Below are 18,614 nucleotides of genomic sequence, written 5' to 3' on the forward strand. Positions count from 1 at the left end.
TCACTGGCTTCCTATCTTGTTATATGAGCTCTCTGCAACTGCTCCCACCTTCGTGACAGCCTCTGCCATGAAACCCTGACCCAAGGCTGAACAAATGGGGCTAGCCAATTCTGAGCTTTCAGCTCCAGAAATGTGAACTAAAGAAACCTCTTCTTTGTGAAGTACTGGGAGGGCTGGAGAGATGGCTCAGGGGTTAAGAACATTGACTGCTCTCCTAGAGATCCTGAGTTCAATTCCCAGCAACCACATGGTGGTTCACAACCAGGATCTGATGTTCTCTTCTGGTGTCTGAAGACAACGATGGTGTACTCACATACATTAAATAAATAAATAAATCTTTTTAAAAAAATGAGTAAAAAAAAAAAAAAAAGAAGTACTGAGAACCTGAAACTTTCTTAAAACAATGGGAAATATCCTAAAAGACTAAAAAAGAATGTATAAGAGATGTTTTAAAGCCATATTTTGTGTTTTTGTGTGTGTGTGTGTGTGTGTGTATGTGTGTGTAAAACTCTCTAGGGTTATTGTAAGAAACAGTAGAGAGCTGACAGTAGAGAGGGAAATGTAGGAAGCTTCTACAGACACTTTGGGGAGACCAGGACAGCTTAAACTAAAGCTGCTCAGGGCAGGAGAGCAGGGGCGGGGTGGAAGGCATGGGGGTAATGTGAAAATGATCAGGTATTTTTGTTGCTGTTGGTTTTTTTCTTGCTTGTTTGTTTTGTTTTACAGAGAGATAGATACCTTTTTGGTAGAAAATTAGGATGTGACAAAAGATAAGATGTGGAACACAGGAAGGTTTGAGGGAAGGAAGGAACATCAGAGAACAGGAATGTGTTGGATTTCTGTGCATGTGTGTTCAGGTGTGAGAAGGAACATAGTCTGATTCGAATTGAAAGGGAGTTGTGTTGGGGATACTGGTCAGTAGTGGGACATGGGCCACATAAATGATGCTGGGAAGGAAGCAGTCTTTGTTCTTAGGAAACACTGTCGAGTATGTGAAGTATCTGCTGGTATCAGGCGTGAGGGACTGAAACTACCCAGTGCATCTGCTTCTTTGGCCGGTAACGAAGAAAGCAAGGGAAGGGTGTTTCTGACACTGGGGGGAGGGGTGGCCATTACACTGAGATCTTAAAGAACATGGGAATCACGGGAGATGAGACCTCTTTGTTGGGAAGGTGGTGAGTATCCGTGGCACATTGGTTTATTCTGTGAAAGGCTGGGACACAAAACAGGAGAAATAAGCTAGATGATGTTCCTTAAAGAACAAACTGTGCAGGGCAAAAAGAAAAGAGGCACACCATTCCACCCATTAAAAAGGACTCACTCCTAAAGAATCCGAGGGATCATGTGTGTGTGTCATGTATGTATGTATTTCCACACTCAAAAAACACACCAGGTACCTTTCATGCTAAATTTTTATTCAATGTTATGCCACTGCATAAGTATAAATATTTGTTCAATATACAACAATTATGACATTCATGGGGGTATTTCTCAGAGAAAATAAGACTGCAAACACTTAATTGCACAGATCCTAACAAAGTGAAGCTGGTAAGTCTATAGCTGGGAGTACTACCGAGGGGCACATCTTACAACCACATGGAGACTGACCAAAGAGAACACGGGAGAAATTCTACCAGCTGGTTGGGGAGATTTCACAACAACAAACAGGTATCACATGTAAGCAACCTTAAGTACTCTTTTACTCATCCAAAATGCAAAAAACAAATTTGGCAAAATGATAATACACTATACAAAATATACATAAAAATATCCTTTGTAAACAAGCAGCTAGCTGTGCTTTAAAGAAAACAAGACAGTTAAAAAGCAAAGGCTGTAAGCCACCAACTACCTCCTGACAGACAGACCTGTCCTGATGTCGGAGTGGAGGACTGGGCCATTAGATCTGCCAACCAGGTATGCATTGTAAGCTTTGAGACCATTTTTGGAGACCCATTTGAGTTCTTGTTAAAACTATGTTTGTTCTACAGTTTTAGAATGTAGTGATAAGGACAGCTAGAATGTATGGAGTTGGGGGACAGTGGGGCAGATACTCCTCTTTCCTTTCCTTTTCCCATCACCAACTGGCTTTGCAACCAAGGGCAGCTAAGCAGTTGGTGATGTGTTGCTTTTGTTTCTGGAGTGCTTACAACCTTGCTAGGTGATCTACAATCCACAGGGCTGTGTTAACATGAACAATCCTATGGTGTACAGACAAGACACCCCGAGGGGTCTGGAGCTAGATTCATTATTCATTTCTAATTTTTTCTTCTTCTTATAGAACAGAGTCTTGTTATGGATCCCAAGCATCTTATAAAAATGTTTCTGCATTGTGTCTGAGTCAGCAAGTGCCATCTCACAATTCAAAACAAGCCGTCAAAAACAAAACAAAACATAAAAACCACTGCAACAACAGAAACAACCCAGGAAAACCCTCAGAGATAAAATGATCTGACAAGTTCTACATATTTTATGGTATACAAAATTTAAATAAGGCTTAGCAAAAGTAAAAAGGATGCTCACATTCAAGCACCAAATAGCTCCAGTCTCTTTGTTATAAAATGATGCTCTTTATTAATACAGTAAATTTTTTGCATACAAATAAAGAGATTGTGTTATGAAATGTATGGAGCTACTCGATGCATCGGAAATGAATGTGAAACCCAGGAACTTGCTAAAAACAGCAAGCTTCATCTACAACATAAGGCCCCAGCTATGTATTAAAATGTATCTGATGTCCTGATTATTCTTTAATATATATGCTATGATGCCAAAATCCACCCCTCCTCCTTTTCCTCAACAAAAGCGAATTTAAAACCTCTTCCAATGCCGAGTGCATATCGCTCCACCTAAGTGCTAGCAGATTTGTGTGCAGCCATTGATGTTCCTGTTTCCTCACCAGCAGGGCTGGCACAGCGCCTGCCATAAACATGTGCTTCTTGGACTCACAGCATAAAGGCCTGAGGGTAAGAGCTTAGAAAGAAGGGAAAGAAAGAAAGCTGACCTGCAGTGTGTTTATAGTCCCTGTGTGAAGACCAGACATATAACCCAGAGACAAGGACAATTGCTTTTTTGGCCACTTGGACCTGAGGGTCAAAATGTCCCCTATGAGGGCTGTGAAATAAATGCCCAGCTCCCCCGTCCTGGCCACTCCTAGTGGAGGGGTCCAAATGTAGCAGCTCAGAAATACAGGTAGCCAGGTTCATACAATCAGAAATCCTGGTTAAATATACACACAAAAACTCACCATCTACTGTATTTAGGGCTTCTTTTCATCTTTAACTCTACTTCTACAAATGGAGCCTTGAACTATTCTCGAACCACAGACCAAAACACAGAGGTGGATGTGCACACGCGCAGTTACAGGTGGGTTTCTATTTTCACGCCCCTCCCCACAGTCTGACCACTTTGCTTCATTACTACATCATGGTTAAGTGATAAAAACAAACTTGTTCATTTAGAAAAGCGTCGGTCAACAAGGTGGTCAGCAGCAAGGTATGCTCTACATCCCTAAGCAAACACATCGCTAGGTTATGTACAGAGATTCTCTTCCTCACCAACACACCGCTGGAAAGGCAGGTTTTGTACAAACACTATCTGGCAGCAGTTTTACCAGTTACTACCAGGAAGGCATCTGGAAGAGAGTTCCCTTTTTCTCTGTGTCTCCTCTTCAGTGAGCCTCCGGGCTCTGCTTGGAGGACATTCTCATACAGTGCTGGTTTGTAAGGTGACAAAGACCCAGTCACAGCTACACTTGGCTGGGTCTCACAGCCCTGCCACCAGAGCTGCGTTAGGAGGCCTTTTTGTGAGGACTGCTCCTCAAGCTCTCCTTGCCCCTTCTCTGCCGAACCACGAAGTCTTTCTCTGAGGAAAGAGGAAGGGAGCGATCTGCACTTGGGGCTGAGGGTGCTCTGGTCACCTCTCTGCCCACATTCTGTTTCCTGACTGGGGGAGGCTGGGTAAGCTCTCTCCCCTTGGGTGCTCCTGTGGCAGCAGTTACTGACAGTGCCCTGTCGCGGTGGCCTACTGTGCTGGGCGTCGGTGGATCCTGGAAGTGTGACTCCAGAGTGGAGTTGGAGAGGCGGAAGGAGGGCAGAGAGTCACTCTTTATCATTTGATTTCGGCTGTCTCCCCCAGACGGAAGCTTCCTGTGGTCCTGGCTGCTGGGGGCTGGGAACTCAGAGATCCCTCCTATGGCCTTGGCAGACAAGGGGGTGCTGCTGGCTGCAATGACCTCTCGCACCCCAGGCTGGGCCTCGGGAAAGCTGGCTGAGTAACTCAGAGACTTTTCTGGGGAGGCAGCTGAGCGGAGAGAGCTCTGCACAGTGGCAGAGGGTGACCGTTTCATACCGTTGGGCTTGCCTGTTTCAGCCAGTGGCTTCTGGGGACCAGGCCCTTTCCCCTTGGACTCAGAGAAGCCCTTTCCCATGCCTATGGCTGGCCTCTCTGTGCCTTTGAGTGCGGACTCACCATGGTGGAGGGAAGGACTGGCCTCCAGCTTGTGGCCCTCTGGGACTGGAACATAAAGTGCTTCTGTGCATTTCTTTCCTTCTGCCTTCCTGTCCCCCGTGGTAGCCTGCTGACTTGGACTTTTGTCTGTCTGTCTACACAGACTAGGGTAATCTTTCACAGTGGTTGGTTTGGGATGCTTTGGAGACAGGCTTTGTTTTTCACTAGCAGTGAGAAGCTTCTGGTCTGCTGATTCGCTGAGCCCCGGATGTCCTTGCCTGGGTGGATGCTTCTCCTGCATCTCTGGGGATTTTGATTTGGCATCTAGAGGACCTTCTTCAGCATGGAGTATGATAGTGACCCTACCTTCCCCCTGCTCAAGCACATCGCTTGCTTTGCCTTGGGTGGCCAGGATGGCAGAAAATGTGTCCAACTGGCCTTTGCCGCCACCCTTGCCCTCTCTGATGGACCCACCAAGGGGTTGAGAGCCGGGTTCTTTGCCTTTTGCAGACCCAGCATTCAGCTTCTGTGAGGAGAGTGTCCTGTCTTGGTGCTTAGACTTTGAAGGGCTGGGGTCAGGGCCAGGCCGGGACTTATGGCTGTTGCAGTCACTGTGCCCGGCACTGGCGGTGGCTGTAGCAGATCGGGGAGTGTCCTGAAGACTGGTGCTCGGTTCTGCAGCGGCAGCTTTGGTCCCTGGCTCCTTCTTTAAAGTGTGACTTGGAGAACTGCCATGCTGCCAAGCTGCTGAGTTAGACAGCTCTTTGGTGGATGGGGATTGTTGAGGGCCATTGCCTGCAGACCTCTGTAGGGCCTGCTCCTTCCTGTCTGCTTCTTTGGCAGTCTGTTTCTGCAAAGAGGGGGCAGCAGCGGACCTTTCGCTCTTCTCTCCCTCAGTTCCTGGCAGCTGAGGAGGGCACTGGGTAAAGTCGGGTTTGGGTTCTGGGCCTTTTCTTGCCCCACCTACCTCCTTTTCATGCAGAAGTGAAGGTGAGTGCAAGGAATCCTCCCTGGCCAGGGACTTCACCCCATCTTGGCTATCTTTGTGGTTTGTTTTTGCAAACGTCCATGCTTTCTCCGAAGTCTGGGTCTGCTTGTAGAAATCAGGGTGGGTCCTTCCCACAGAAGGAAGGGGTTTGGAACTGTCACTGGCTTTACCAGTCTCTGCAGGACACAGCTTCACACAGGAATCTCTGTGTCCATCATCCCTCATGGCAGACCACTCACTTTTCACCTTTTCGGAGGGTTCCTTCAGACACGGCTTCTCCTTTGAGGGTGTCCTTTCCGGTGGGAGTGGGGCACGTGTACACACCCTGGGTAGTTCCACATTGTGTAGTGTCTGCCCTCGGCCAGGGAGGACCTTGGTGTTAGTGGAAGGGTCTTGGTGTGTGGTGGGACCACCCTCTTTCTGCTGGAGGCTCTCGGTGACAGTTGCTGTGCTCCTTGCAGAAGGATGAATGACCTTCCTGTCCTGCTTTGACTTCGCTTCTGGCCCAGGAGCTGTGGGAGGGTCCTGCAGAGCCCGGCTCGGGGGCAGGAGCCGAGGCTCTGGCAGGCAAGCTTTATTCACTTTTAAGTTGGATGAGGAAGGTTCTCTTAGGCTGGTGGAATCTCCCTTTTTCCCACTGCTACCAGGAAGAGCTGGTGGGACTGATGGTCCCACGCTGATGCCTGGGCTAGGGCTCTGTGCAGGCTCTGGGGAACGCAGCTCTGTTTTGGAGGCATGAGGTCCAGACAAGAGAGCAATATCCAGTGTGCCTTCGATTGGCTTCAGGCACGAAACTGACCTGCCCTCCAGCTTATACTCGGAGGGGCTCTTCCTGACAGGGGACTCAGGAGCAGCTAAGCCTGGTTTCTCCCCTCCATTCTCTCCCCGGCCAGCTAAGGCTTTGAGAGGAACAAAGGAAACACTACTCATCTGAGATGTGTGGGTACTGTTGACGAATGCCCGGTTCTCAGAGGCTGGCAGGGTCTCTTGTTGCCCAGACATGGGCCGTACAGAGTTCCCTGGCAGGCATTCATGGGTGCTAGATGTTATTTTGGGTTTCAGGATGGCACAGTGGCTGTCATCTTTGTCATCCAATGACATTTTCTTTCTGAGGTAATCGATATTGGCCAGCTTACTGTCTAGTTTCTCACTTCGAAGGAGCTCTTTGGCCTGAGAGACCTTCTCCGAGTATTCAACCTTTCCAGGAGCAGACCTGTCGGAGACAGGGCACGCACTATCATGGAGGATGGCAGAAGCCGAGGCCCGTTTAAAGTCACCTAGAGATTGGCTGTGCTCCCCGGGCACCAGGCTGCTTACTGCACTGTCTGAGGTGACTCCCTCGCTGGCCCTCACACTGGCCTGCTTATGAAGAGTGTCCTTCAGCAGGCTGCCCACTGAAGGTGACTCTACTGATGTGCTTTCAAAATGACCTGACCTTTCCAACCCCTTGGGGTACACTTTTTTCTCTCTCTCCTCCAGTCTGAAGAGAGCATAGCTTTCTGAATCACCAAGGCTGTGAGGTTTCTGGTGGGATTCATGTTTCTCCTCTGGCTTCTTTACTACAACCTTGGCCTTCAGCTTATCCCGGTCCAGGTCATCCACAGACTCTTGTCTGCCCAGCTTCCGGGACACCGGGCGTTTCAGACAGCCTTGTTCCACCGGCCTAGCCCGACTGAGGGAAGGTGCGTCACATATGTTCTCCTCCAAGCTCTGGAGTGTCACTTCCCGCTGACACTGCTCCCTCTGCACCTCCTCTTGGGTCACCTCCAGGCTATGCTTGCGGGAGCAGAGGTGCTTCTTGTCACTGGCATAGGAGGGTGACAACTTTTCCTCCGACTGCACCCGCTTCAGCAGTGGGGAGCGGGGTGGCTCTGCACTCTTTGGCCTCACGATATGTCTGACGATTGTGGGGGGCGAGTGCATCTTACTAGGAAAGGCCTGAGTGATCTTGGCATTGCCCAGTGAGTGTCCCAACAGTGGGGATGGCGAACGCTGAGGAGAGGTAGGCTGTGGAGTTGGAGAGGGTGTCCTGGCCAGTGGGGAGAGGGGGATGCTGCCAGCTGACTTCCGCCTTCCAGAGCGGTATCGCTGCCCACCGAGTTTGGGGGCCAGGCCATGGAGGGTGCTGGGTCGGATGTGCCCTGAACCTGCTGGAGAATTCGGTGCGCTTGAACTTGGAGAGCTGCTCTGGGAGGAATTTGTACCTGTGGGTGGAAAACACGAGACCATGAGCAGCCAGATGTCTTTCCATTTCTTCCTGTACCTCCATTCTATCCTGGTTTGGGAAAAGTCAACTCCTGGTCCTAGAAGTTCAGGGAAGGCTTTTTACATAAGCTGCCTCACAGCCCTCTAACCTGCTTTATTTGGACAGTCAGAATGGCCCCCCAATTGTGTCCTCTCCGTGAGTGCTGTCTGTCATGTGAGATTCAGCCTGCTTTCCCAAGCCTTGAACAGTGCATGCCTTCCTTTCTAGGGCTGTCTAGGCTAGAAGATCTACTCACCTGATGGGAAGTCGGGGGTAGAACGGAAGCTGGGTGTCGGAGACCTTGGGGACAAGCTGTGGGTTGGGGAGCCTGGGAGGCTCTCTCCAGATGACAGGGATCGGTTTAAGCAGGAGAAACTTCGGCTGGTATGGAGCAAAGGGGAAGGCTGCTTGGCTAGCTTCTTGAAGAGAGATCTCCTCCTGAGTGGAGACAGGCGCACACAGCTCAGAACCTCCATAAGACAACCCTAATGATAGCTAAGTCTTCAGTCCTGCCTGTCACACAGGGACAAGGCAGCTGACCGGCTAAACTATCTTTTGGCTTAGGAGGCTGATGGTACACATGAAGAATGTCTTAATTCCAAACAGCAAGAAACAGGAAGAAAGTTATAAAATATTAAAACTACTTCTGCGTACATCTATGCCTTGTATGTACTGACGTGACTTGATCAAAAGATAAGACTTTTCTTCCAATGACGACTGCCCTGGGTATAGACTGACTTTAAGGTAACAGGTTTGGGGCAGAGGCTTTTATTTGTGAAGGGCTGACTGCCGTGCTTGTCCACTGTGGACACAATGTATGCCACGTGTTTACCTGGAAAGCACGGAGCACGGCGAAGCCGAGGCCACTGTATCAGTGGGCAGCAGACACAAACGTGCATTCAGTGGTAAGAGTTCATGATAAAAAAAAATGTATGGGTGCCCAAGGCTTATCAGTGCTGTAGCCGCATACGGTACTTCTACCGCAGACACCTAAGCCAGCCTTGGTGAGCTTAACACTGTCAGACTCAATACTGTCATGATGCTAAACATTAGAACATTTTCCTGTGTAACCCGAAGAAATAGTTAAAAATATAAAGTGTCCCTTCAAGAGACCCAGAGTGATTCTAGAACGTGTCTAAAAGGGAAATAGGTATATTTAAGATCAGAAGACAGATGAGGAGCTGGAGAGATGGCTCAGCAGTTCAAGGCCTGTCTAGGCTACAAAATTAATTTTAACAAAGCTACTGGGAGAATTTAAGCCCACCCTAGGAAACTGGGACTCCATCTCAAAACAAAACAATAGCAAGTGCTTGGTGGTAGAATACTTGCTTATGTGCAAGAAGCCCAGGCCCAATGCCCAGTACTTAGCCAAATCAAATAAAAGAACCTCAAAACATCCCATAAAATTAGAATTAAATTCGTAAAGTCACCTCAACCTTCTAACACCACACTTCCCTGACACCCACCAATCTACTTAAGTGGTCCTGCAGGTTCTCTGCCTCAGGTGGGCTCTACATGTTTTCCTGCTCATATGACTTTGTTTTTCCTGGAGCTGATAAAGCACTTTTATTAGATCACTTCTTTATATATTTACCCAAACTCAGCATGAGGAGACTCAGGCTCAAGTGAACAAAGGATCCTGACTACGGTAGTGTGAAGGAGCTATGCCCAGACCGGGAACAACACGCCTTTCCAGAGCACAAACTCACACATGCTTTGGTCTGTACACAGAATTTTTAGTGATTCCCATACACAGAAATTTAGTGATTTAGTCTGCCAATGTGTGCCACCTCACTAGATTTCAGTCACACAGAGCCTTTGATTTCCAGGCTTATTTGAAAGGCTGAAATATGTGGGTTATTTAATTTATTTTTTGAAATATGATATTGAAAAACAGACAAGCAAAAAGAGACTTCCTTTATTATACACAGAATATTTTGTGTGCAGATTTCACGCAGAAAACTACCTGATGGGCAGTCAAGTAAAATCCAATTCTTTTGACATGATGTCTAAAGGCTTAAACAAATACAGCAACACAAAGAGAAAGACAAACACAGCAGAGCAGCTGAGATGGCTCAGCAGGTAAAGGTACTTCCACAGGGCATGTCCACCTGAGGTCAGCCTCCTGAGCCTAAGGTTGAAAGAGAGAACTTGCTCCCAAAGCTATCCTCTGATCTCATGCACGGTGGCACGTGTATACCAACACATAAACACACAGAGAATTTCTTTTCTTAAACCAGCAAATGACTTTTCATGGTGTCCACACACGCTAGAAAACAACAGTAATCTTTATACAGTGAGAGCAGTAACTCTTTCTGCTACACATGCCATTGAACTTGAATGTCTACTGTGAACTGTGGTATAGCATTCCTCATCCGTAGTGAAACCTACCTTTCTCAGGTGTATTTCATAAGGAATATATTTTAGCCAACACAGGTGGATGTCAACCTTGTAAAGAAGGCTAGCCCAGCTTACCTCTCTAGACTATCCTTCTTCTTGGCCTTCTTGCTTCGTCTCACCATCCGGCCCTTGTAGCTGTTTCTCCTGGCTGGTCCCGTTTTAATTGATGTGTTTTCAAATGGGGTAGTAGTGATTGACACCTTATTCCCACTCTGTAACAAAAATAAAAAATAAAAAAAGAGGCGCTGTTAAACAGAATTACTGTGAAGATGCAAGGCCAGAACTAAGAGATTCAGAGACAAGTAAAAAGACAGGTTTATCATGTAAAGGCACCTTCTGATGCTAAATAACACCTGACCCAGGAGGTCCTGCCAGTCACATAACAAGTCTCTCTGGTGAGTGGGCTGGAGTTTGGTAGGACTGCCTGCTCTAGTCGCTTCTCGTGTACTGTCCTAGCTCCCAGCAGGACCTCACCATCTCCTAGAGCCCAGCAGAGAAGTAAATGAGAGTTTGCAAAGCCTTAGCACCAAGTGTGACACATGGAAAGGGCCCTATAAATAACAGCTCTCTTCATTCATATGCATTAAATATAAATGTGCCCAGGAGCTGTCTGGTCTTGCTTGATATATTTTCCCTCTTTCTCTGTTTCATGTTTTTCTTTGACCTAGAAATCATAGGGCGACAGAACCGAATGAGACTTTTATTTGTAATGATGTTAGAAGGTTCTTCTCTTATTGTCATAAAACCTGTCACCTTGCAGAGCTGGGAAGTTATGTGCCAGCCCATGGGAAAGCTCTCTAACCATGTCATGCACAGTGACGTAATTCCTGGTGGGCTTCACCTCGGGATGGGACTTACTATGTGGGTCCTAGAAATGAAGGTGAACAGCAGCCAGGCCTGGGGTGCCGGGGCCAGGGGGGCAGAGACTCTGGTACCGACAACCTCTTTTTGCATGTTATAATAGCCAGGGAGTAAATACAGTCTTTCAAAGTCAGAGGTGGCAATGATAAACTTGAAAGAATACACAGCCCAGGAACAAGAGCTTTTAAAAATGCCAGGACGAATGTCTAGAAGCTACATTCTAAGCTGCACGGAGCAATGGGCAGATGACTGTTGTGGGAAAGCAGACTCTGCTTGGCTGACATGTATCTTCTTCCCCTGATGGAGAAGCATCTTATGCTATCATAAGAAAAACTGGGAAAGCGTAAGTAAAAGAAAAAAAAATTGAAATCTCACTTAACTGCAACTGGTGATATTTCAATCTATTTCCTGCTGGGTTTTAATTGTTTTTGAGGAGAAAGTGTGAGAATCAGACTGAGGACCTCAGTGCATGCTAAGCAACACCCTGGCATCAAATTATAAAGCTACATCATCCCTAGTGCATACTAGTCTCTCTTTAGCATGTATAAATATATGCATATCTTATAAACAATTTTAATGTCATATTTGTAGCTATTTTCCAATTCACATGTTTGAAAACCTCTTATCAAAGATTCTCGAAGGACATGTTTTGTATTGGTTGCCTGAGTTTCAGTTCTGTGATGGTTCACTGGTTATTTATAATTCTTTAGGGCAGTGGTTCTCAGTTTTCTCAGTTCTGTGACCCTCTAATACAGTTAACATGTTGTGGGGACTCCCAACCATAAAATTATTCCATTGCTGCTTCAAAACTGTAATTTTGCTGCTGTTATGAATCCTAATGTAAACACCTGATATTCGGGTTATCTAATATGCAAATCCCAGGAGTTCTTTGTTTATGTTTCACATCTGGTTTACTATTGAGAAGACAGTGTTTTCTTACTGCCTTCATAGCTCTTCACGTATCATTTCAGAAGTATAATCTCCCACCTAATAATTGATTTGCAGAGCACATTTTAGGTAGATTGGGTCTGAATTCCAACTGAAAGGTAAGTTGTGTGTCTTACATGTAGATGTAAAATGTTAAAATGACATTTACTTCAACAAAAGAGCTTGGTCTATATTTCACCATGTGGAAAATTTACTGTTGAAGATTCTTGGAAGGAGGTCTTCATAAACTGAATGAAGCCAAAATGATAAAATGACATCATAACCACACCTCCATCCCCAGTGAAAGGAGCAACAAGGCAGCTTGGACTCATTCTTCACGGGTGTTTTTTCCACTTTCCTATAGCCAGTGCACACACCTCCATGAGATCACTAGGGCTGTCTTACCCTGTGAGGCGCTAGAGCCTGTATTCAAATGCGCCAACCCTGCCTTTCCTTTCCTTTCCTTTTTTTAAAGCACAGTCTAACACTGTAGATTAGGCTGGCCCAGAACTCATAAATTAGCCTGTATTCACCTCAAACTTGTGTCAGCCCTTCCTCTTCAGCCTCTGGAGATGCCCCATCACACCTGCCTCAGACTTTCATATCTTTGTAGGAGGCCAACAATGCCACCTGGTGCTCTAAAAATACAATATAGCTTTAAAGCCATTCCCACGTATAATCTGTATTCTGATAATAAGGTCGGAGGGTTGGGTAAGAAAGGCCTGCCATTGTCAGACTATAGATAACAACAGCAGTTCCAACGGAGTCATGGTGACAAATGGACCATGAAGGGCTGGCCACTCCTTCCTTCATCCCCTAGTGCTCCTCCTTCCCAACCTGCTCCACACGGGCAGCGGGGCCTTGTCCTCTCTACCTCTGCAGTGTCTGGCTCGTGTTCATCAGAGTGGCAGACAGCAAAGCATCATGGGCCATGTGGGGCATGCTCAAAGAAGTAGAACACAGAGAAACGAAGGAGGCATAAGCATGGTAAAATAGTGTAAGATAAATGGAGCGCAAATTATGAACGCTTCTCATCAGAAAATAGAGCGGAGCAGGGCCTGCTGACTCAGCACTGTTAGGAGTCTGTAAACTCCACCCCAGCAGCAACAGCCAGGTCTGTTCCGCCTCACAGGTACCTGGCACTATAAGGGGGCTGTGTGCCCCCTCCTCCCTCTCTTGCCTCTCTTGCTCTTGCTTTTCCTGCTCTTACCTCCTTTCCCCATTCCCTTTCCCCCTATTCTCTTTATCTTTTTCACAACAAGCACATTTTGAGGCTCTGAATAAATGCCTCCTTCAACAAAAACTAAACCGACATTTTGTTTGTTTCTACCTATGACTTTTCAAAAAGTCAAAATTTGTTTGACTAATATACACACACCAAAGGCAGCTCCAGTAATAAAAATACACAAGATGCATCCTGCAAATATTAATCAGAAACATCAGTAGAAATGTTAAATGAATAAAAAGTATTGGGTGCTATTTGTGAAGCCTGCCACCTAGTGGATCCACCTAGCAACAGCAGGAGGTACAAGGAACCTGAGACTTGGGAGAACTCTGGGAGCAACAAGACAAGCAGACTGCTGGATGTCTGCTTAATTCATGTTTACTTGCGCTTTTCATAATTAGTGCACATTGGGAGCACTGTTTCTGTCTGATCTTCTGGCATCCCTGTGTTGCAGCCCTGACTCTCATCCTCTGCCCTAGCTCCAGCCTGCTTGCACACTTTGCCCCAACACGAACCAAGGCTTCAACCTAGTAGACTAACGGTGTACTTCACAACACCGAGACACACCCACCCACCCCCCACTTTAATTTCCCTTTATGTTTCCTGGGCGATCCCGAACCTACTTTTCCATGCACTTTTATCTTTTAAGGCCCGCAAAGATTAACCCCTGGTTCTCTTGGGCTTTTTCGGTGCACGCTGGTGGTCTTTTCTTTTTTGGAACTTCTGCTGCATTTACAGTCTGGTCCTTATGTTTAGCACTTTGATTAGAGCTGGTGTTGCTAGGCCTTCCTGCTGTGAGCATTAGGCTAGAGATGCTGACAATTCGATGCACGTGCTGGAGAAGTGTGTGGTAGGCACTGGCATTAGCTCTGACTCATGCTGCCTGGGTTGAAATCACCGTCCTAGCAGATGCTTGTGGCTCCCTTGCTCATGTCTCTCTACTTTGGTTTGTGTGGCTGGAAAATGAAGACACTTCTATTTATAGCCTTTGCCTCAGAGAGTAACTGAGGGTCACATGAATTTGAGTAAAACCTAGCTGAGCCTAGCGGGTGCCAAGTACTCTGGCTTCATTACCTATATATGTGTATGAGTGTTGTGTAGGAGTGTGTGTGTATGTGTGTGTGTGGTGTGTGTGTGTGTGCGCGCGCGTGCGTGTGCATGCAAGCATGTGAGGTTAGAAGACACCCTTAGCTGGCTTTTCTCTGGTGCTGTCAACCTTGTTTAGGGTACACGATCTGGAATTCACCAAGTCGGTTAACCTGGCTGGCCAGCAAAGCCAGAGACACTCCTATCTCTGCTCCCCCAGTGGTGAAAACACAAGAATCCCTGAATCTAGGTGTCTGTATCCTGTATGGATCTAGAGCAGTGGTTCTCAACCTGTGGGTCATGACCCCTGGGGGGGGGTCACATATCAGATCCCCTGCGTATCAGATATTAACATTAGGATTCATAACAGCAGCAAAACTACAGTTATGAAGTAGCAACTAACTTTATGACTGGGGTCAGCACCAAATGAGGAACTGTAAGAAAGGGTCAGTTTTAGGAAGGCTGAGGACCCCTGTTCTACAGGTCAAACTCAAGTCCTCAGGCTTTCGACAGAAGCACTTTACCAACTGAACTATAACCTCAGCTCCTCATCAGTTATCTTCCTGTGCTGTTTTAGATGACTCTTGCAGTATTTAGCCCAAAGCTCTGGAAATACAAGGTTCTCAGCAAATATGGAAGAATGACAATCATAGCACTTGGTTGTCCCCACCCCATACTTGAGAGGCTCCCAGGGTTCCTCAAGTTACTGAACCAAGTGCGGGTGAGGCTTAGAGATGCTCTTAAGCACCAAGAATTTAAACAAAGCAATATGGCTGGGTGGAAAGTTTCCTAATTGCAGGGGTTAAGCCTGACATGTTATCATTTGAGCAAGGACTGAAAACTGGGACATTATGGTCTCCATCTATGATGGAAGGGTAAAAGAAAGTCCATGATGTTCTTTTAGAACAGTTGGTGCTGTCCTGCGATAAAGCTCTCCTGGAAGGGAAGGCATCCCGGGAGTCTACACTGCTGCCTGCTTTGGGCCCACCTCCCTGTACACGTGTGCTGCAGCTTCCTCAGCAGGGACTTCAACACTGTGAGGGAAAGTGAGACTAAACGTGCAGCAATGGGATGCAGATATGTATAGTTCGTGTGCTTCTACACATGCACGTACAAGCCCCACTAGTGACCTGGCCACAGTTTTTTAAGGATGCCAGGAGATGTTGTAAGTACTTAGCAAGTATGAAAGACCATGGGGACCACATCCAGGAACACTAAGAAGAGCCTGCACCCCAATGTGAAGCCGGCCACGGTGGTTAGAAGCCCACTGGCAGTGCTGGTCACTTGTTCAAGAACTGCTGCTTAAGTTTGGAAGAAAGCCACACGATTATGCAGTTCACGAGGTGATAACTAACTCCCTGCATCTTCTTTGTTTTGTTACACTAGTTACTGCTAAGTGCTTCCCTTAAACACCAGGGGCGGATCTACTGCCTTAAGTGTGTGCCAGAGCATCCTGTGGCCTCAGAAGGTGCCAAGGCACACCCTACCATGCTTGCACCCTTTCAGTGGTCCACAGTGACTAGCTTAATTTTTCTTCTTCCATAAACACCTGTATCCTATGAGATAAATATAGGCTGAGGTAGGAGCTGTTTTGTATATAACACACTACTGTTATGAAGAGTGCAATATATATTATATAAATACACATATATGTATATATCTATATTGATATATACATGTATATAACATATTATATAGTATATTTATATAAAATATATATATAACTAGCACAGACATATACACACAATATATGTATACAATATAATATACATATATGTATACAATATAATACATACTATTTTATATATACCTGCATATATAAATGTGTATATTTATATCAGTACTGGTTAGTTAGGACTTTTAATCAATTTGACATAAACTAGGGTAATCTCAGAAGAGAAATCCTAAGCTGAGAAAATGCCTCCCATCTGACTGTCTTGTGGGAGGTTTTCTTGATTTCATTTCATTGATGCAGGAGAACCTAGTGGTGACCTTGCCACCCATGGGCAGGTGTGGGCCAGTGACCTTGCCACCCATGGGCAGGTGTGGGCCATAGGAAACGTAGTCTGCTCACGATGGACTGGCTATACGTTCTAAAACAAAATAGAACCTTTCACCCCCAAGGAGCTTTTAACCATGGTCTTTATCATAGCAATAGGAAGCAAACTAAGACAATTATAACTTATAGTGCCTTTAGCTTACCAGGTGGTGGTGACACATGCCTTTAATCCCAGCACTCTGGGAGGCAGAGGCAGGAGGATCTCTGAGTTTGAGGCCAGCCTGATCTACAAAGTGAGTTCTAGAACAGCCAGTGTTACACAGAGAGAAAAACAGACAAAAAAAAAAAAAAAAAAAAAAGCTTTAAAAATATCATTGATCTAAGGCACTGGTAGGGTAGCTGGGAACAGAGAGAATTACTCTCCAGGTTCTAGCTCCAAAGAGCACACAAAGAGAGCTCTTAGATAGAGCCAAGGGACTTTGGAGATCCTGACCTTTGTCCACTATTCTCAACAGTCCCCATAAAACTGAAAGACACAGGAGACAAGCTCTCCATAGTCATCCCAGACTCTCATCCATAAGATTGGGAACCACAGGATCATAGACTGTGGGTGAACTGGCCATGAGACTCTGTTCCTTATTAATGCCAGTCCTAGGTGGTCTAAGACAGTTTCAGGTGACATTCACAGCCCAGGAACCTCAGAACTCAACAGTTTCACCCAGCCTCCCACGTCTGGGATGCTTAACTGGGAATGTTATCCCTCCCTAGTTAGAACTTAAAAGGAAAATTAGCGGTGTAAAACTAAGTTACTTAGATCTGTGTGTGATCTGTCTTCCTGTTGTCACATTGGAATAGAAAGGAAAACACTGTGGTTCATTTTAACTTTATAAACTTGCCGAGCCCTACACCAGAGGCCAATTTTAAATTAATACTACAAGTTAATGAAGAAAAATACCTTCCTATCCACTAGCTCACTCTGGACCTTAGGATGCAGAGACTATTGATTTTGGACTCTTAGACCCTAAGTCCTTTGAAAATTGTTTCTTGGATGAGCCTAAGGAGTGACAGGGAGGAAGGGGGCAGGTATTTAAATGCATCTGTGTTTGAAAGACTTGCACACCCTCTCTTCTGCCAGTGCCTTCACATCCCTTCTTTTCTTTCAAGTTCCACGTCACTGTCAGTCCCTGGCATGCCTTGCCCTACTTAGAACGTTCTCTCTAGTTGTTTTCTCATATACATGTCTTGTGTTCTCTGAGAGCAAAGAACATCCCTTAGTCCCCTGCATCAACAATCTTTATGGGTCTCAAATGTTCTTTAATCCATGCACAGGGGCTTCTAGTTGTACACTTTTGTCCTGTGTCTCCCTAATGGGTTTTTGTTGTTGATGATGATGCTCAAGTCTCTCTAGCTGGTCATGAAATAAGTTGTCCAAAAATTGTGTAACAATGGACTCATCCCAAATGAAGTGGGCTTTTTCCTGAGAAAAATTTAAAATCAAATTCAAGTTCAGCTATCTTTGTATCTTCGACTTTATGTTCTGGATTTAGCATGAAGCAAATCAAGAATCTCAAAAGGCTCACCCAAGAGGATAAATGTACATGACAGGTTCCATTTGATGCTCCTTTTAAGTAGGTTATGGTCCCCATGGAAATTTAACTTAGGTATGTGAAGGAGAGAGAGGGAGAGGAGCCCTGAGACTGCTAAGACCACTTATCATTTAGAGCACATGAAAATACATCTAAAGTTCTGTCTTTAAAAGGAGTGCTAGCTTTTAGAAGCTTTACACCTGCCTTCACAGTTACACAGTACTTTGTCTCCTTCTAAACTAATCTACTAACATTCACCCTTAGACTGGTGATTTCCAAATGGAATCTACTGTGTGAGGCATAAAAACCAAGAGAATTCATGCTCTGTATGATTGGCAGTGAGAAGTGGATGTGGGAAGGAAGAGTGCAGGTTCAAGGACACCTTCTCACATCATGAAGCCAGAGGTCATATGAGCTTTGCTTCCAGTTACACTTCTGATGACTACGTTCCTTCCAGTGGTCGGGCTGACTGTGGAGTCAGCCACAGCACAGAGAACCCGGTCTCTCAGTGCTGACTCCTCGGGGTTACTACAGCCTCTATATGGTCAGGACCCAGAAGTCAGTACCTTCAGCAGGAGCTCAATAACTTCTGTGTGGACCAGTCCATGCACCGGCTCGCCATTGATGTGTGTGATCAGATCCCCTGCCTTCAGTCCTGCCTGGTATGCGGGACTTCCTTCTTCAACATTCTGTAGTCCAAGAGGAGAGCACATATTCATAAGCCAACAAATTAACACCCTGACGCCTATTGTTTCTTCTGTCAGGATATTTGAAGTCACTTTGGAAATGATCTTAAGCTCCTAGTGCAAACTCAAAAAGGCATGGCTCCTGTTCTGACATTGTTCTAAAAC

At 46.0% G+C, this 18,614-nt stretch overlaps 1 protein-coding gene across 3 annotated transcripts in view; it reads right to left on the reverse strand.

Moving 5' to 3' along the window:
• Positions 1–1,411: 1,411 nt before the first annotated feature.
• The window catches only part of MAST4 (microtubule associated serine/threonine kinase family member 4), a gene marked incomplete at its 5' end in the record, with an annotated part of 555,822 nt that continues 538,619 nt past the window's right edge, over positions 1,412–18,614 (reverse strand). For all 3 annotated transcript variants that reach the window (XM_080933665.1, XM_080933667.1, XM_080933666.1), the window contains 4 exons: positions 1,412–7,638; positions 7,936–8,117; positions 10,155–10,291; positions 18,330–18,452. In XM_080933665.1, the coding sequence (XP_080789791.1) occupies positions 3,788–7,638; positions 7,936–8,117; positions 10,155–10,291; positions 18,330–18,452 (4,293 nt within the window). In that variant the 3' untranslated portion in view covers positions 1,412–3,787. The remainder of the gene's footprint in view (positions 7,639–7,935; positions 8,118–10,154; positions 10,292–18,329; positions 18,453–18,614) is intronic.

This window comes from Micromys minutus (genome assembly GCF_963924665.1).
Source record: "Micromys minutus genome assembly, chromosome: 20".
NCBI classification, from domain to species: domain Eukaryota; kingdom Metazoa; phylum Chordata; class Mammalia; order Rodentia; family Muridae; genus Micromys; species Micromys minutus.